Source organism: Ipomoea nil, unplaced genomic scaffold, assembly GCF_001879475.1.
Source record: "Ipomoea nil cultivar Tokyo-kokei standard unplaced genomic scaffold, Asagao_1.1 scaffold0805, whole genome shotgun sequence".
Taxonomy (NCBI): Eukaryota; Viridiplantae; Streptophyta; class Magnoliopsida; order Solanales; family Convolvulaceae; genus Ipomoea; species Ipomoea nil.
This window is the reverse complement of record NW_017617233.1, coordinates 1,439,961-1,459,787: the sequence shown is the minus strand read 5'-3', so window position 1 is coordinate 1,459,787 and position 19,827 is coordinate 1,439,961. Positions and strand designations below refer to the sequence as shown.

The 19,827-nt window shown below is 33.2% G+C and overlaps 2 protein-coding genes across 2 annotated transcripts; one reads left to right on the top strand and one right to left on the bottom strand.

The window, feature by feature from the left end:
- Nucleotides 1-267: 267 nt before the first annotated feature.
- Nucleotides 268-2,697, bottom strand: LOC109177546 (bZIP transcription factor 27-like). Its single transcript, XM_019326929.1, has 4 exons — nt 2,121-2,697; nt 1,214-1,291; nt 540-607; nt 268-506 (listed from the first exon to the last, which is right to left on the bottom strand). Coding segments are annotated over exons 1-4 (564 nt in total). The 5' UTR covers nt 2,538-2,697; the 3' UTR covers nt 268-505.
- Nucleotides 2,698-17,046: 14,349 nt separating this feature from the next.
- Nucleotides 17,047-19,080, top strand: LOC109177808 (aquaporin PIP2-7-like). Its single transcript, XM_019327277.1, has 4 exons — nt 17,047-17,358; nt 17,594-17,889; nt 18,476-18,616; nt 18,738-19,080. The coding sequence occupies exons 1-4, from the start codon at nt 17,106-17,108 to the stop codon at nt 18,858-18,860; spliced, it is 813 nt and encodes a 270-aa protein (XP_019182822.1). The 5' UTR covers nt 17,047-17,105; the 3' UTR covers nt 18,861-19,080.
- The last annotated feature ends 747 nt before the right edge of the window (nt 19,081-19,827 follow it).

Below are 19,827 nucleotides of genomic sequence, written 5' to 3'. Positions count from 1 at the left end.
CTTTAGCAGACAAAAGACTCAAAATGCTTTTTTTTTTTATCCATTATATCACAACACAATTATGTGATGCTTTTTTTTTTTATTTTTTTTTTTTATCCACTATATCCTTATTTCCTTTCTTGACGTACGAGACCCGCAAGATATTTTTATCCATTACACTCTTATTTCCTTTATTATGCGTGGTAGAGATGAAAGCAGTGGCAAACATAGTAGCATGGAAGAGGATTTAAAAAAAAAAAAAAGCAAAAAAGCAAAAAAGAACAGCAATAAAGAAAGAAATTCCCTTTCCAAAAAAGACTAAACAACCTTCCATTTATGCACGTACCCAAATTTTACAAAATATCATCTTCATCTTCTGACCATTACTCTAATTCTTCCTTAAAGAACCATACACTACATACTAGTCATCATCAACAATTACAAGTAGTTTTCTTTCTTAGATTATGTCCCAGATTAATCTGATCATGTAGTAGCAGATCAGAGGTTGTTTCCCAAATCCTAGTATTGTTGTGGAGCTGGGAATGGAGGAGATTACTCATCAGAGTGGAGCAGATGAGGTCCGGTAGAGCTTCCGGTTTTTGGGAGCAGCCGCTGCCTCTATCCGCAACTGCCCATTTCAAGAAACCAAGTTAATACACATACATACACACACACTATAAAATCAGTCACTTTCAGGAGCAATCTCAGCCAAGTCGGTCAGAGTTCATAACCACAAAGCTACAAGTTTGACTTTAACCAAGAACGGGATATGGCCTTTTTGGACGAAGTTTACCCAATGCATACTCTCGAGTAATGATTGCGGGTTTCACTCAAAACCAGTCACTATCCCCTCACACCCTTTTAGTACCCGTGTTATAAATAGAAAACCCAATCTTTCAAGCAAATGTTCTTTAATGAGGCCAAAAGCTCAATAAGGAAACCATTAAAGCATAACCACAAGCTACTCCTAAGAGGAAGAGTTTATTCAGTGCACACCATCGGGGTGGCTTTGGGTTTCCCTGATTAGTCTCTTTCACCCACACCCTTTTAGTACACATGTTATAAATAGAAAGACCAATCTTTCACACAAGTGTTCTTTAATGAGGCCATAACCTCAATAAGGAAACCATTAAAGCATGCCCCTTTTGGGAGCTTCACAAACCATTTCATCTGCAGATTAAAAGCTTCACAAACCATCCAGAAATGTTATAAGGGAAAAGGGTGTACTGTATACCTGCTGATATTGTCTAATGAGCTTGGCATTCTCTTTCATCAAATGAGCCACTTCTAGCTCCAACTCATTTGTATAAGCCTGCGGGTATTTCAATACACACATCCAGGTGGTCAAGAACAACACAAGCAAGAAGCCAAGAATGCAGAAGATAACACACATATTCCATTCATGAAACTAATGCATTGTGCATAGAGTCCAGAAGACAACCTGCTACCCATTATTGTCCCTTTTTTTCTTTTTCTGTTTGTATAAACATTTGAGCAAATAAGGATTAAACATGAGACCTTAATTCTATCTGATAAACACTACAATACAAGTACTTAAGACAACCTAGCTACCATCCAGTGTGGTTGGTTTGTCCTAATGTCTATGAGTTCGACATAGACAATCTTGCCTAGGAGAAATTTCTTCGCCCCAGGACCCCCACAACTCAGCCCGACAGGATAGTAGAGTCATAAATTACTAGTGACCTATTGTCCAATAGGTGGGAGGACTAGCCCGGTGCCCGGGACACCACAACTTGACCCGAGGACAGTAAAAGGATAAATCACGATGACGCTAAACCTATTGCCAAGGGCTAAATTGGTGACCACTACAATTAGATATAACTCTCACACTATGACTATCGCTATCAGAATCTAAAAAAATACCCAAAAACAACTGAGCTGATCGTGTAAGAAAATCTTAGGAAGGTGGAGACATGTTCTTGAGAATCTGTGTCTGCCCAGAGCAATTGCCATTGCTGAGGAGACAAGATGATCCCACAGGTGGGGTGGGGTGGGGGGTTGGGAGATGATTTTGGTTTTGGGGGTTCAAGTTTTCTTGATCGATCTTGGAATGAAGGTAAGGAAGGGTTTATATATGTGAAGAAATGAGATTAAGAATGTGAATAAAGAGAGTAACTTTCCTGCTTTCTAGCTCGTGAACGAGCAGCCGACTCCCGGTTCTTAATCATCCGCTTATGCCGGTGGTCGCCGGAGCTATTACCGGAGTTATGCGCCCTCTTTCTTCCACTAGCATTGCTACCCGCCGGAGATGAAGAAGCCAAGCCCTCGAAACTCGCTTTAGGGGAAACAGGGCGGGGAGGCTGCAAGGCCGAGTTTTGCACAGTCCTAAAGAAATGGAACTCCGGGACGGAGTTGAGATTCAGCCTGGTGGTCGCCGGCGGCGGCGGCGGCGGCGCAGGCCTGGGCGGAGTGTCTTTGGCAAAGGGTCGGCCCAAGAAGTCCTGCAAACTCATGCCCTGAAGATTGGGATCGTGGTTGAAGCGGTGGTCGTAGAGGTAGGAGAGATTGATGTCTTTCCAGACATCTTCCATAGTCATTCTGTAAGGTCTAGGGTTTGGTGAAGGGGAGAGTTATGGCAAGAGAGAAACAGAGGTTGAAGATGATGGTGAGCACTCACTCACTGTTTAGTGTTATGCTCTTCAGTCTTCACCGCATCATATGTAGCCTCACATGAAGAGACACATAGAATAGGGGGAAAATAAGGAAATTAGAAAAATGGATTTTTTTTTTTTGTAAATATATTATGTTCCGGCTTATGTCAGACTAATTTGTTTTGTTAATTGGAGCAAGGTTTAAAGCAATTATTATAAGGATGACAATGTGTCCCGTCTCCCGTGGAAATTCCCGATTCCTGCCTCGAAAGAGAAGAGGGATGCGAAAGATTTTCGAAGAACGTGAACGAGGATGGAAAACATTTGTGATTCCCCGTCGGGGACGGGGACACCCCTCCCGTCCCGCCACTGAATATATATATATATATATATATATATATATATATATATATATATATATATATATATATATATATTAATTTTTGCAATTAGGATTTATATTTAAAAAATTTTATTATTAAAATTTAAAATTATTTAACATTTTGACTAGAAATTGATGGAGAATGGCAATCCCCGTCCCCGCTTAATTTCCCGTGAAAACGGGGATGGAAAATATTTTCAAAAGACAGGGACAGGGAATATACTTCCACCCCGTTGTCATCCATAAATCATTATTTCATAAACCATGGTCCATACAGTTGTGTAGATCATAAATAAAAAATATATTTTTAATATATTAAAAATACATTATTTGTATACATAAATTACATTATTTGAAAATATATTATTTTATATACTATCAAATAATGTATATTTCATGCACAAATAATATATTTTTAGTATATTAAAAATGTATTTTATACTCATGATGTACATAGTTGTGTAGACTATAGTCCAAAAAAAATTTATCAAACTTAAGAATGATTAGTCGAACCATTTGAAATAGTCACCTAGCCCCGCGGGACAAAATGGCTTTTTTTTGTTTATTACTTTTTTTATTTCATATTGTAATATATTTTCAAACCCATTTAATTAAAATATAAAATACGTGAAAGTTTTAAAGATGAGCTTTTTAACGGAAAATTATATCGTGCACCATGGTGCATAATTGATTATGCATCAAGCTTCAAAACGATGTTGTTTTGTTTAATGAAAAGAAACGGTTCCCGTTCCGCGCTGTTACGCAAAAAATAACTCTGTTATTCAGTTTTATTTTGTATACACTGCAATTTCAGTTCAACACAACTACAGTTTCATTTCGATATAACTACAGTTTTATTCGATATTTATACATTCAAATATGTGAAAATGTTATTTAATTTTATTTTATATACACTATAGTTTCATTAAAACACGACTACATGATCATTTCGATATAACTACAGCTTCATTGCACAATATACACTCAAATATGTGAAATGTTATTCAGTTTCATTTTATATACACTGCAGTTTCATTTCACCATAACTACAGTATCATTTTGATATAATTGCAGTTTCATTTGATAATATATAAAATAATACGTAAGGCAGTGTCGGTTTAGATACACTGTAGTTTCAGTTGATAATTAACGCACACAAAAATGCGCGCTCCGTTAATAGTAACGGTGCTCCGTTTCTTTACTTAAAGAAATGACGCCGTTTTGACCGCAATACACGTGCACCGCAGTCCACGATATAATGACTGCTTTTTAACATTTTAGAAACGTTTTTTTAGTTCTACTAAGAAGCTTATAAAAATTTCATAAAACGTTTTAGAATTATTTTGCTAATTAAAAAATTAAATTAGTAAATAATTAATATTTATGTATATTTTTTAAAAAAATATTTACAAAAATACACACTTATATTTGCATGTTTCTCTTACATCTCGTTTATATTTGACTTTGCTTAAAACTCAAGTGTAAATAAATGTGTGCCTCCACACATATAATTAGTAATAATAATGATCTCCGCGCAGATTTAACTTACTGGTTCAATATGTAATATTTGAAATATAATAGACCAAAGTTCGAAAATAAAAGTTTTCAATTACACTTAAAAGGTTCCATGGAGAAATGGTAGGAATGTGTGTTTATTCTTTCAAAATGTTGAGTTTCAACTTGGAGGTCAAAGATTTGAAACTTAGAAATAAAAATTATACACTTAAAAAATGCTTCATTGAGAGATGATAGGAACGTGTGTTTATAACATCAGTCAAGTCTCTTTACTTGATAGTGACAACAACGACTCTGCAGATAGTTTGAATATTGATATCGCATTATGTCCAGTTTAATCAAAAATTTTCACATCAATATTGCACATATTCATTTTGAAGTTCATATTTTTTGAATTAGTATGAACGAGTGAAGTACTTGATTTTGTGTGTGTGCGTGTGTATTTTTTTATAATTTTTTTTGTTGAACTGATATTAACCTTTGGAGTACCCATTGCCGCCTTTTCACCTAAATGCATGCACTTAAATAGTTTACCACTTTATGCATAAATCTTTTTTAAATAGTGGTTACATTTCATATATGAAATATTTTTGTTGTCAAAATTGATGCTGATTGTGCCTTTAATCAAAACATGTTGAGTCTAGAAAATGAAATAAATTGTAAATTTATATTAGTTGTAATATATTTAAATGATGCACAATAAGTATTTTACATACAGGATCAATGAATACTGTGATGGTGGTTATTTTTAAAATTTCTTCATTTTATAGATTTGCAAGATTGATTGCAACATTGTTGTAGACTCAGCATCTTTTCAATGCATCAAGTGTGTCACGATGTTATATTGCCATACATTGACATTTTTAATAATGAGTTTTAATAATGAGTGTAAACTGAACTTCGTTCTCTGGTAAGGTGCTTTATTTTCCTTCTTAATGTGCACCATTTTTTATAATTTGTTTCTTTAATTGAGGATGCATTTTTTTACAGTCCCAAAACACAACCACTATCCTTTTCCAAACATGTTTCAGCAATCAAAATAGAGATCAAAGGAAGTAGAATTGCTTATGAGTGACCAGTAGCATATCCTGAACAACGCTTTAAAAAAAAATCATTGGACAGTCAACGGCTGATCAACACAATCGTTAAAATAACGAGTATATGAGAATATAGATAATATAGAGAATATATGGGTATTTTATATGAGAACCAGGTCACTGGGAAATAGTGCAGGTCCAATTTCGGGGGACTGGTGGTCAGTACACACCGCAAGATATTGTTGCAAAAGTTGATGAGTTGATATCATAGGACTATTCATATCAATCCCCACGACCCCACGGATGACGTCAATGTTTATTTTATGACTTTTGGACAACCAACGACTGACAAATACAACCGTTAAAATAACGAGTATATGGAATATAGAGAAAATATGGGTATTGTATTGCCCAGTATTGCTTGTCCCCTCTCTTGTATGGGGGTCTATTTATACATATTTTGGGCTAGGAGCCTTACAAGGAATATAAATCCTAGACTGCCTTATATTATGAGTGCTTGTTACATTATGAATAATAAGCTCATCAATCCTTATTACTTTATGAATACTAAAGTCCAATCCTTATTCTCAGGGGGCATTTGGTTCACGGAATCTTGGATTACCCAGGTAATAAGATTACCTCTTGAAAGGTAATGTGAGATTTTGGGAATGTAAGATTACCTTGTGTGTTTGGTTTGAATGGTGCAATATAATATTACCTTGTTTGGTTCAGCGTTATATTTTAGGTTATATGAATCAATTTACAATAATGCCCTCAATAATATATATATATATATATATATATATATATATATATATATATATATATATATATATATATATATATATATATATTTCATTATTATTATATAAGGATTAGTTAAACAAGGGCAAAGTTGAAATAATTCAAGGTAATCTAAGATTATCTAATAAAAAATGGTGGTAATCACATTACCTTCAAATTATTATTATTATTATTATTATTATTATTATTATTATTATTATTATTATTATATAAGGATTAGTTAACAAGGGCAAAGTTGGAATAATTCAAGGTAATATAAGATTACCTAAAAAAATTGGGGTAATCACATTACCTTGAAACATTACCGCCACATCAGCTTTCAGGTAATATAACATTACCTGGTAATCTCATAACTTGAACCAAACAATGTAATATGACATTACCAGATTCAGATTACCTAGGTAATCTAAGATTACCTGAACCAACCCCCCCCCCCCCCCCCCCCCCCCTTAAAGGTGTTCCATATTGAGTATCTTCTTGGGTATTCTTGGTCTAGTTATTCTTTGAACCGGACCATGTGACCTAGGCCTTAGAGCATCCACATCAGTGGATATTATGGAGTTATTGTCAGATGAATTATCTTGGGTGGGGATAATAACAAATGTGGGGTAGGGTTATTTGTGAAAATATTTATTCTGCAAATTCAAGGATAATGTTAGGAAAAAAAAAAAGAAGAAAAAGTAAAATAAAAAACAACACTGGCTGTGCGCGTTTGCGCACAACCAATGTCTACACGGGGGCTGACAGCGCGCCTGACGCGTCAGGTTTTTATTATTATTTTTTTCAATTTTTGTTTTGTTATTTTTTTTTCTTTTTTTTTTCTTCCCTCCCACATTCTCTTTCCTAATTACTTTTACATTATCTCCCAAATCTCCCCAACTAATATGGATGCTCTTATTGGTTGACTAGTTGGACGGGTCATCCCACTGTCCTATATATCAAAGGCATGTCACCACCATTGCCCTCACCTTTCTCTTCTTCTGCTTCATTATTAAACTACGCATGAGCTCATTTCGTGGCTTTTTGGACATTTTCACAAGGATGTTGACATTCCATTTTATTTTCATTCTATCTCAAAATGTGAAGTTCCTTGTCCCAGGAGCTCACACTCCGGTTGAGGATTGTAAAATGATAAATTATGGTGACTCAGCAGTACTTAATGTTCACAAGAAGTCAATCACATTGAATAAATTCTCACATTATAGCATTTAGGGTCCTTTATTTGGTGATATAGAAGCAGTGTAAACATAACTTAGAAGTTTGATGCGATCAATACAGATAATTTATCTCATTTCTTAATAAAAAAAATATAAGAAAAATTCAACAATAATAATTGACACCGGTGTTATATCTAGAGCTGTCTAAACTGACCAATCTGACGCATATGAGCTGTTGAAAATTAGCTCGGCCCGGCCCATTTTTTAATGTGGGTTGGGAAACTTGACCCAACTCGTACACAGCGGACTAGCGGGCGTGTTTGTTTTTTAAATATTATTTTTAAAATGTCATAATATTTTTGTATAAAACAAGAATTAAACTTTTGACCTCCCATATAATAATAATTAAGCTTTATTCCAATGAAACAACCTATACCTCGGAAGCAAACGTGTGTATAAACATAAATGAGTGTGTGTGTGTGTAGACATAGTCACATACACACATGTAAACTCTAATTAACTTAAAAAGTTTATAAAAAATATACAATAAATAAACTTTATGTTAACTATATAATTATATTAATAGTTACATAAAGTTATAATTAATCATATAAATAAAGCTTGTAAACATAATATGATTAATTTAATTATATATATTGAATTTATAACTATTTATCTGTTGTGTTATATATATCATGCTAGTTCATTAAATTTCAACCAATATATTAATTACATGATCATGATTCATGAATTATATAAATATATAATTATGAAACACTAACGTATGTAATTATGTAAACATATAATGTTTGAAAATGATTTATATAAATATATAATCATACAACCTATAAACAATGAGTTGTATTAGGTTAATTGGTTATAAGTTTACGATAAGAGTATATTAAATTGAGAAATCATGTGCTCAAAATTTCTTACAAACAAATACTTAAAACTTAAAAGGCCAGGTCAAAAATTACATTCGAGTGTTGATTATAGACTTTTTCGTAAATTAAAGAGTCATGTTCAAATTAAATCACTTTCATTCACTACAAGAAAAATTGTTGTTGTTATGTTGTAATAGTAATCTATTGATGAATTCTTTTATTAGGTTGTCTTCAACCCAGTCAATTTTGGACTTTCAAGATGATGTGGAAATTAAAAAAGCATGATTTCTTTTGTTTTAAATCTACCGTGGCTAGCAAACTTGTTACTTTTGCAAGTTTGCTAATGACAGCAAAAGTTGATGTGTCAAGTACTCTTTTTTTTTGTTATTTTTTATTAATTATTTTATTATTTTTATAATATAATATGAAAGTGAAATTATTTTTTAAATTAAGAGAATATTGTAGAAATATAAAGAAAATAGTGGAGAAATTACAATACCGATGGATTCTTTATTAGTGGACAACATTTTTTTTTCTTTTCTTGTTTGAAGACAGAAATAGAAAAGCAAATGAAAAGACGAGTGCAGACATTTCACTGAAGCAGAACACCTATTTGTTCAGGGGTATATTGGGTTAACCAGAGTAATGAGCCATGAACCATTGAACCCCTGAACTTTTTCATAATTATAGCGTCAGATTTATAGATTCGAGACACCATATTTTTGTCCAAATATGTCATGTTGTCCATGCAGGGCCGTTCCTAAGAAAATTAGGGTCCTGTACAAAAATTAACATTGGTCCCCTTTTTGTATAATTGTAAATATATAAAAGATATATTATATATATATATATATATATATATATATATATATATAATAGTCTATAAAAAATTTATTATTCAAAATTTCACTTGAAAAGTGACATTCTTCTTCTTCGACCATATTTATATGTAAAATTATTCACCAATTCATTGAGTCTTTTTTACAATATAGTTTATCATAAGTAAGATTCCAACAATTTTAACTTTAAAAAACTTCTTTATGCATAAACAACAGTAATGAAAATAGTCAAGACTAATTAATATTGCAATTGTAGTATCAAAATACAAGAAATTATATTGTTATTCACCAATCAAAAAAAATTTCTAGCTAGGGTTAGTTATTGAAATAGTAATTTTAAAATTTTGAATAAAATTAAAGAATTAAAATATTTAATTATTTACATACCTTCATACGTTTATCGTGAAGAATAAAAAAATTGAGGATGCCAAATGCACAAACAACGCACTTCAAATTAATGATTACTGAGACCGAATTCTTGCGTTGTGAATACAAATCTTGCGTGTATGCATTATAATAGGAATAAGAGTAATTTTTTACTCTTTATATATAATAATTTTTACAATAATCAAATAGGCCCGCCTCAATTCCTATAAGTTATAGGACTATAACTCTATACGTAAACTTTTTAGAATTTTAAACCGTCTTAATTTCTTTATACATAAATTACACCTACACTAATATAAAAAATATAAATATAAAATAATAATTTTTTTTAAATAAAAGTGCCCCAAAATTTGGGGGCACAATGCACATATATACTATGTACGTAACATTTGGGGCCCCCAAAATTTGGGGGCCCTGTGCGCTTGCCCTGGCCAGACATGGCCAGGGACGGCCCTGTGTCCATGTATAATGATGTTGCCACCTGGCCAAATTGGTACTATCAATTTTCCTTGCCCACTCATTTCATCTAATGTTTAAGATTTTTTTTATTTTTTATTTTTAATAATTCACGTTTCTAGATTTATCTTGATTATATTTTAGACCCATAAACTCAGCCATAATTTTTTTTTTTTTGAGTATATTCAGAATTTTCACTGTCGAATATATTGATGAATCCCTTAGCTGAATTGTAGGCACATTTTTTGAGTGGAATAGCTGGCTTGGAGCCCATACTTATCGAACCATTAACCTTTGATTAAAGATGGATGTATCCCTTCCACTTAATCACACCCAGAGGTTTCTCGCCCCAGATTTATGAATAAGTGAGAATGAATTAATACAATTTTAATTCTCAAAAAAAAAAAAAAAGAATTAATACAATTTTAAAATCAACGTGAAGTATACACTTCGACATATAAAGAGTTCAACTCAAACTCAACTCCCAATATTTGTGACAAGAATTGAGCTAAATCCAAACTCAAACTCAAATATTTGATACTCGTGGCAGGTTTGTACACCGCATTACTATTGTTGTTGGAAGGAAGCACATCTTAAGTGAAATTATTCATGAAAAATTCAAGTTAATCGACATTAATGTTGGATATCATTCTAAAGTAAATGGTGAGATTTTGATTTTGTATTGAATATTGTGGAGACATTGTCTCCAAATCTAAAGTCTTTCTAAAAAAAAATTTAACTTGTAATAAGTGGTATAAGTATCAATGTAGCATTGGTGTTGTCAATAATCTTGTGGTCTAATGACACGAAGTGACTCTCCTAAATTGGAGGCCATGTGTTTGAATCTTAGTGTGTGCACTATTGAGTCTTTGTGCTTAATAGTTATGTACAAATACTACACCAAGAGAGAATATAATTTTATAAAAAAAAATTCAATTAAAATTTATCGACTCGATTAATTAATTTTTCACCAAATTATATAATTTTATAAGCTCAATTTAATCAATTTTATACAAAATAATAGAATAAACCTACCCTAAATAATAAAAATACATTCCATAACAAAATAGGAAAATGGGCTTATGGGATTATCCTAAAATGAAAATGTACAAAGTGGGATAATTGTACCATATTTCCTTACTTTATGGGAAAGTGTCTAGGAAATAGGCTTGTCCTTGGTTGCTATGGGGTGACAGTTGTCAGCACTGCATTCATTTGTCCACTTCTTCCTTCTTCCCCCCACTCCCAATAAAGTAGATAAGACATCAATATGATCCCCATTATAGCATCCTCAATAGTTGTAGATTTTCCAAAATTTTTATAGATGTTATTAAGAAAAAGAAAATGAGAGAGAAGTGAAAAATGAAATTAAAAAAGAAAAGCAAAACAAAATCTTAAAAAAAAAATTTTTTTTTAAAAAGTTTTTTTCCTTTAACGCGTCCGGCGGGCGCGTGGGTGCTCCTGGACGCTTCACGCGCACCAGGGAGATTCTTTGTTTTCTGGTGGGGCCCACAATCTCTACTAAAACTAAGGATCTCGTGCAAGGTTATTGAACAATCTCTCTCATATTTCTCTTTCCTCTACCTAAGCTTTAAAACTTACAAAAACCTTTCAAAACCCACTATTGTTGATGCCCTCACTCACATAAATCCTAATTGTGAACTTCGCTAATTTAGATTCGAAAACAGCGCATTACATATAAAATGAGGGTAAAAAAAGAACTTTCAACTTTTACTATTTCACGAAATAAAAATAACTTATTAAATGATTTTCACACCAGAAAGTATAGATTGAGAGTTTATGTAGTAAAACTTGTAAAAGAATTACTCCATACAATAACTAATAGAAATAGATTTTTGACCTCTCAAATGTTCTGTCGGGACGGGATGTGGAGGGCTCTTAGGTTGGGGATTCAATCTTTGGGAGAAAATTTTTGAATAATAATTCGCATCGCAATTAGCTAGATCTAGTCCTAGAATTTTGGTCATATTAATTTTTTAAAAATACTTATAATTATTTACAAAGTAATATCTGGATTACTCAATAGTTGATGTTAGTGGTTTAATTTGTTCCATAAGATACAATAATATGGAATGAAAATATTTGGGAGTGGATTTGTAGAGAGACTGAAGATAAGAGATACACCTGAAAAGTTGTGAAACTTTTATCTATTTTAAATATGCTTCATATATAATGACGAATCACAGTTTAATTCCCAACATTGCCCACTACCAACTTCACATCTTACCCATCCTATCACCCAAATAGTTAAACACAACTCTTAATTAGGAATTAGGATGTAATCATAAAAGTACCCTTGACTATTGGACGTTTGGTTCAAGTAATTTTTAGATAATTTTGAGTCTATTAATGTTATATTATATTGTTTGGTTCAAATTATATGATTCATGGTAGTGTTATATTACTTCAAAGTTGATGTTACGGTTAAGTTAATGTGATTATCTCCATTTTCTTATATAATTTTATATTACCTTGAATTATTCTAACTTTGTCATTATTAACTAATAATAATAATACTACTCATCATAATCATAACATATATAAAATAAATATAGGTTATATAATCAAATATACATGTGTATATAGTTATAAATTTATTTTTTAAAATATTTAAACATTGATATACACTCTCTCTCTCTCTCACACACACACACACACACACACACACACACACACACATATATATATATATATATATATATATATATATATATATATATATATATATATATATATATATATAACTTAAATTATAACGATTAACCAAACAAGTAAGGAAATCTTACATTTCAAAATCTCATATTACCTTCTTGGAGGTAATTATATTACCTAGGTAATCTAAAATTCATTGAACCAAACGACCAATGGCTTCTCAAATTAGTAGCGTGTAATATTTTTAATAAATACAAAACAATTTTTTATTAAAATGAAATGATTCTGGCTAAGATATTTTTAGTTTTTTTTTTAATAGAACTTATTTAGTCCCTTTAGAAAAGAAAAAAAAAAAAAAACCTATAATTAGTAAAACCTATGGCAAAATATGTTATGGATTCGGGTCCAAAATTGCATTGTTTTGTTTCAAAATGACGCCGTTTGAATTAAAAAAAATTGCTTCCTTCCTTGCCGTTAACTTGCAGTTTGTCTTTAGAATTCGTTCCTCACAATTTTTGAACTCTATATTCACAATTTTAGAACTGAATATTCACAATTTTAGATCTCAATATACAAAATTACAGAACTCAATATTCACAATTATATCAACAGGTATAATACAATTTTTGAAATCTATATTAACAAAAAAATATATTATTGACTGAGGAAACGGTGCCACTAACGACACCGTTTTGGACTTGGGTCCACCTTACAACGTGGACCTTGGTCCATAGCATAACAATACGATAGGCCAATTTAATGGACCTTTTGTCAAGCATGCTTGGGCTTCAATTGGCCTACTTCTGCAGGCCCAATTCAAAGTCTTCTTCAATCTTCCTCCCGAAATTGCGGCAATCGTTATACTGTAGATCATACTCTATATTATAAAGTAAATTACTGATTTATAAATTTAGTTTTTAGTATATTGAAAGTTTATTTTTTTTTGTGTATTATATGTCATTTATTAAAGTTTTATATTAACCTACTATTTAAAAAAAAACTTTTAGTATATTAAAAATGACTGTGTAATATTTAATGATGGTTTATTTTAAAATGTGAATCAGATAAAAAAAAAGTTATATTGTACGTACTCTCAAATCTTACTTTCTGATGTGACAGACACTAATAATTTTTTTTTTTTATGTGAACTCCTAGTAAGAGTCAATACTGTATGCGGCCGGCGTTGGAGTTCTCCCATTACCGGCGCTTTCTTTCCCTTCTATTTCTGCGTTTTCTATTTCTATGCAATAACTTCTATTGCAAGTCAATTTCTCAAAATTTCAAAGTATAATTATTATTGAAATAAATAATACATATATGTACTCAAAAAAATGACATATATAATATTATACTCCGCAATATTTAATTTTTAAATCAAAATTAATTAAACTAACTAAAAAAACAGTAAATAATACCGAGTAAAAAGAAAATGCAGAAATAGTATTAATCATGGAGATAATAAATGGAAAGGTTAAGAGAAAAGTTAAAATATGACGAATATGCAAATTAAATGAGATGGCAGAATAATTCTTGGGGCGGCTCGCGGGGTGGTCCTGCCCATAACATACAAACATATATTTCTTCTTCTTCTCTTAAATACTGTTTACTGAACCAGTGAACTAAACTCGTGCAAACACAAACAAATACAATCATATATCTTTGATACATCCCATGGATGATAGTTTCCGAAGAAGGTATATACCTACGAAAACAACAATATAAAATTTTAACAAATTATATATATATATATATATATATATATATATATATATATATATAAGAGCAATGTTACAGAATGTGTTAAGTGATAGTCAGACACCTAGAGCCTAAACTGTAGGGTAATTATTAGAATGTTAGTTGAGTACCTAGTTAGAAGAATATGGAAGAGAAGCAACGTTACCTGCACATCAACGCCTACGCAATTAAAAAAAAACACTAGGTCGTGTTGGCCGGTCCAGGACACCTAGTTGGCCAACTGACCTTATAAAAGCCGCCTAGAGCCGGGCTGAAATCTCTTAAGCATAGAGACACCTAGGTCGATCTTTACAACATTATATGTGAGTGATAAAAGAGAGTTTGTGAATGGCTCAACGAGTCACGAGTTAAAAAGTTTTAAGTTCAAACTCGACATTATTTAGTAAGCCGGTTCAAGCATCAAGTTTTAATCAAACGGGTAGGTTTACTTAAATACATATACCTTTTGATTTAACTCAACTAACGTTGAATGGACGACAACATATTACAGCAGGGGGATGGATAACCTGCATTCTAGTACAGCCAAACAATAATCCTCCACCTTCTTCCTCATCACACAGTACACATAGAAAATGAGCCGTTAGAAACAGGATATGGCTAACGGCTCCCAGTGGTCCAATTTCAAGCATATGAACCAGCATCCCTCAGCCTTTAATTCTTCAATCAATCAATCCATCTTAACAGATTATCTAATCTGTGTGGCGTTAGTTAACTTACACTCTTACCTGCACATCATTTTCAATTTTATCACACATCACTTTCTCCATATCTGGCATCAACTTTTTCCCTCTAACTTGGTGTGTATTATACTGGTTCAAATGTAGATACTGTTTTCCGTGCAGCAGGTGCAGATTCACCATCAGGTATGTATAAATGTACCACAAAATGCATCACATCTAATAATGCATTTTCGAACACTTTATGGTGCATTTATACATACCTAATGGTAAGTAACTGCACCGAGGCACGACAAGCATTGTCTGCACGAAAACTTGACTATGAATCATTCAAACTCACCAATGAAACTGACTGTAAAGTAAAGGATATTCACTCGAGACTTATATTAGTCGTATGGCTAACATTAGACAACAACTCAGCAGCATTGGGAGATTTCATTGAGGATAGTGATGCTTTAAATAATAATCCCCTAGTGAAGTCACACGACTTGTCTAAGGAAACCATATGTCATATGTGTGGTTCTTCTGTTAATTAGTTATATTACACTTAATTAACGATACAACGTAACACTTAAGTCAATTGTCATATTATATTTTGCTATCGTTGAGAAGTCAGCGTGTTGAAGAAAGTGGCTACATAAAAGAGGGCTACATAGTACTTATTAAGTTTAATTTAAAGAAAATTATGAAGATTCTAGAGTAAAAACTATTCGGAGCAAGTGATGAGAGCTATTTGCTTGTTTGGTGCAATGCTAGCTTAGCAGGCGACCTAGATACTGGCTACCTAGTACGTACTTGATTGATGATTAGGTTCAAATGGAACCGAGAATGAAGAATTTAGAGTGAAAGTTATTAGAGTGATAAGAGTTATTCGCTAGTTTGGTACAGTGCTAGTGTAGCAAAGGAGGCGACCTAGAAAATGGCTATCAGAAAGGGCTATATCTAGTATTTGATTATGTTCAAAGGAAACCAAAAAAAATTTAGATTAAAAGCTATCTATAGTAAAAATTATCACTTGATTATGAGACTTATTCACTTGTACGGTGGAGTGCCAACCTAGCAAAGGATGATATACCTAGTGCTTAATAAGATCAGGATCAAGTGAAGTTGTCTAAAGGGGACCATCAATTTTTTACTTTTCTTACCTCATTACATACTCTAATTGGTTAAGGAAAAATATGGGTTAATAAATTAGATAGAATATGTAATACTTTTTGGAAATACACCTAAAAAATTTCTAATTATATGGTAACCAATATAATACTAAGTCTTCACATTTTATTTGGATCTAGTTAAGGTTCATATAACAAAGACTAATATGATGTTCATTTAATTAATTATTTATAATCAAAACCATCCCTCGCATGAGTTTAGTTCAATAGTTCAATAGACAGTATTTCAGAGTAGAGGTCAATGTTCGAACCTGGAGATTCATTGTGCACACCAGCATTTGACTATGTCTGATCTACTGACTCATTAAATCACTGCACTGTGATTTCCATGATTCCAAATGCTCTGTTGAACCCTTGGGTTGAGGATTCAACATTTTGAGACAAGAATATATACATAACCTAAACCTCTTTTACCAAGTTTGAATAGTAATTAATTCGAACATGAACACAATTCATCCTTAACTCGATGAGTTTGGTAAAAAAAACAAAAAGCATATTATGATGTACGTCTGCATGCAACTGGGCAACTGCAATTTGTAGGTATTATCTGGTATTGGGGCTGATTATCCGAAAACGTTACAGAAGAATTTGGCCTTGTTCGAAGGAGGTGACGTTCAATTCGCTGCTTTAATACGGACCTTTAACTCTCAATCCACTCATCCTTTCACCCATCACTCATATTTCCATTATATATTCCCTCTCATCTTCTTCAATTCACTCACTCCATTATATTATTTGTCTAATCTGCTAGTATACTATACGCCGGCGAATTGAAGATGTCGACAAAGGACTACGTTGAACCGCCGCCTGCCGCGTTGCTTGACATGGATGAGCTTAAGAAATGGTCCTTCTACAGAGCCGTCATCGCCGAGTTCGTCGCCACCCTTCTCTTCCTCTACGTCAGCGTCGCCACCGTCATCGGCACCAAAGCCACCCCCGACCCCTGCAAGGGCGCTGGCTTGCTTGGCATTTCTTGGGTCTTCGGCGGCATGATTTTCGTCCTCGTCTACTGCACCGCCGGCATTTCTGGTACGTAAAATCTGTTGAGACTTAGTTTGACTTAGTTTTGTATTGGCCTAGTATGTCCTGTACTCTATTTATTAGTTGGTTTTCCAGTGAATAAATCGTTCATTCAAGTTCTCTCATGGTATCACAACCAGAATTCTAACGAGATGTTTAACCAATTTAACCAGCTGAAATGAAGTATATATTATATTATATGTTAATAACTTGTTAGTTTAATTATTATAACGTATATATGTAGGGGGGCACATAAACCCGGCGGTGACATTCGGGCTGTTCCTAGCAAGGAAAGTGTCGTTGATCCGGGCGGTGGCGTACATGGTGGCGCAGTGCCTCGGAGCCGTGGTTGGCGTGGGACTGGTGAAAGCTTTAACAAAGGACTTCTTCGACACCGTGGGCGGCGGCGCCAACACCGTCCAGCCTGGCTTCTCAAAGGGCGTGGGCTTAGTCGCTGAGATCCTCGCCACCTTTTTCCTCGTCTACACCGTCTTCTCCGCCACCGACCCCAAACGAAACGCCCGTGACTCTCACGTTCCGGTAACTCATCATCTCCTTAAATCATAATCTACCAACATTATGTACCGGGTTTTCCATAAAAACAACCACCATGTTGGCAACTCATCACTTAATAACCACAAAATGATAAGTTTAACTTTTAGTTTTCATATTTAAACTAATTATCTATTTGTAATTTAAGCTGTTTTACTTGATTTTTTGTGTGGCTATGAATAATCTAGACTAGTTTACTTTTGACCATTTATTGGTCAGTTATGAATAACTTAGACTATTTGAGCACAGTGAGCAAATGTGTAACCTCTGTGGTTCATGTTCAGTTGAGTTACCATGATTCACATCCTCCCAGATCGGGCCGGGTGTGGGGAGCGCTTAAGGTTGGGGTTTAACCTTTTGGAAAGAATGAATAACTTAGACTGATTTAGTAGCCCTTTATATCGGACAACTATGAACAACTCTCTTTGTAGTCCTTTATTAACTAGGGTCATAAGACCGAATTTACTCTGTACACATGACTGCGGGTTTCCTGGTCACTAAAAAAACAACTTTAACATGTTTAATCTTAGTACAGTTTTCATTAGTTTTATGAAAAAATTTGAAAATTGTGAAGGTATTGGCACCACTGCCCATTGGTTTTGCTGTGTTTGTGGCTCATGTCGCCACCATTCCCATCACCGGCACCGGCATCAACCCAGCAAGGAGTTTCGGCGCTGCTGTGATCCACAACAACAAACATGCCTGGGATGACCACGTTAGTATCAGCCATGAAACCTTAAAACACATTATTTATCATTATGTTACAATAAAACATTTAATTTAATTTGACAGTATCATTTTAATTTATATATGTTTTTTTGTGGTATATATGACAGTGGATTTTCTGGGTTGGGCCAATGCTGGGAGCAATTGCTGGAGCAGTGTATCATCAGCTAGTACTCCGAGCCCAGGCTGTTAAAGCTCTTGGTGGTTCATTCCAAAGCACCCCTAACGTTTGATCTGCCATATATTATCCATATGATCTGATCATCATTTGTATCAATCAAATCTTGTATTGTTGTGTGCTACCATTTAGCTGATCATCATATCATTATATATATGTAATGTGTTTTTACAATGATCTTGTCAGACTCCTTTTGCTATTGTAACTTGGTTTTGCTCAGACTGTAATTCATATATGGAGTTAATGCATTTTTCTTGTTTGGCCTTTGTACTCAAGTTGTTTGCTTTTAAGGAATCTCTGTTCTTTCCTTTTGGCTTTTGTTATATTCTTGCCTACATAAACCGAAATCCTTCGCCCCGAAGCTCTCAGACCCTAACCCGACATAATGATGAGAGATAAATTGATAACTCTTTAAGTTGGAGTGTTCATGTTTGGTGTCTAGACGTAACACCCACACTGTGACTGTCATATTTTGGTCCTATGTCCTTGCCCATAATCTTATCAACTGAGATACCCGTATGGACAACTTTTTGTTATATTCTAATGAGTTAATTCCGGATATAATCCTCTGACAATCACTCATCTCAAATTGTAGTCATTGACTTTTAAAACTACCAAATTTAGTATAGGAGTATTGAATCATTTCTAATTGTAATCAACTATAAGCTTTTTATATGGTTAGCATTGAGCCATTGAGGGTGAAATTAGGACTACTAAAATAAATAAATTAGGGCTTTGTTTCTCGCAAGTGAGGAACAATTAATGCACTGGTCATGACTTTTCAAATTTACCTTCAATGTTAATCATTCACACTAGAAAAATCTATTAGTGGATTACAATTGAAAATGATTAATACTTAATTAAAACACTACATTTGGTAGCTTTAAAAGATAATGACTAAAATTGAAAATGGGCGATAATCAAAACTCATAAGACTAAATTTGGAATTAACTCTACTCTAATATGCCAAGGACGTTAGTGATCTAGTGGCACCAAGTTGCTCTGGGAGGTTGTGGGTTTGA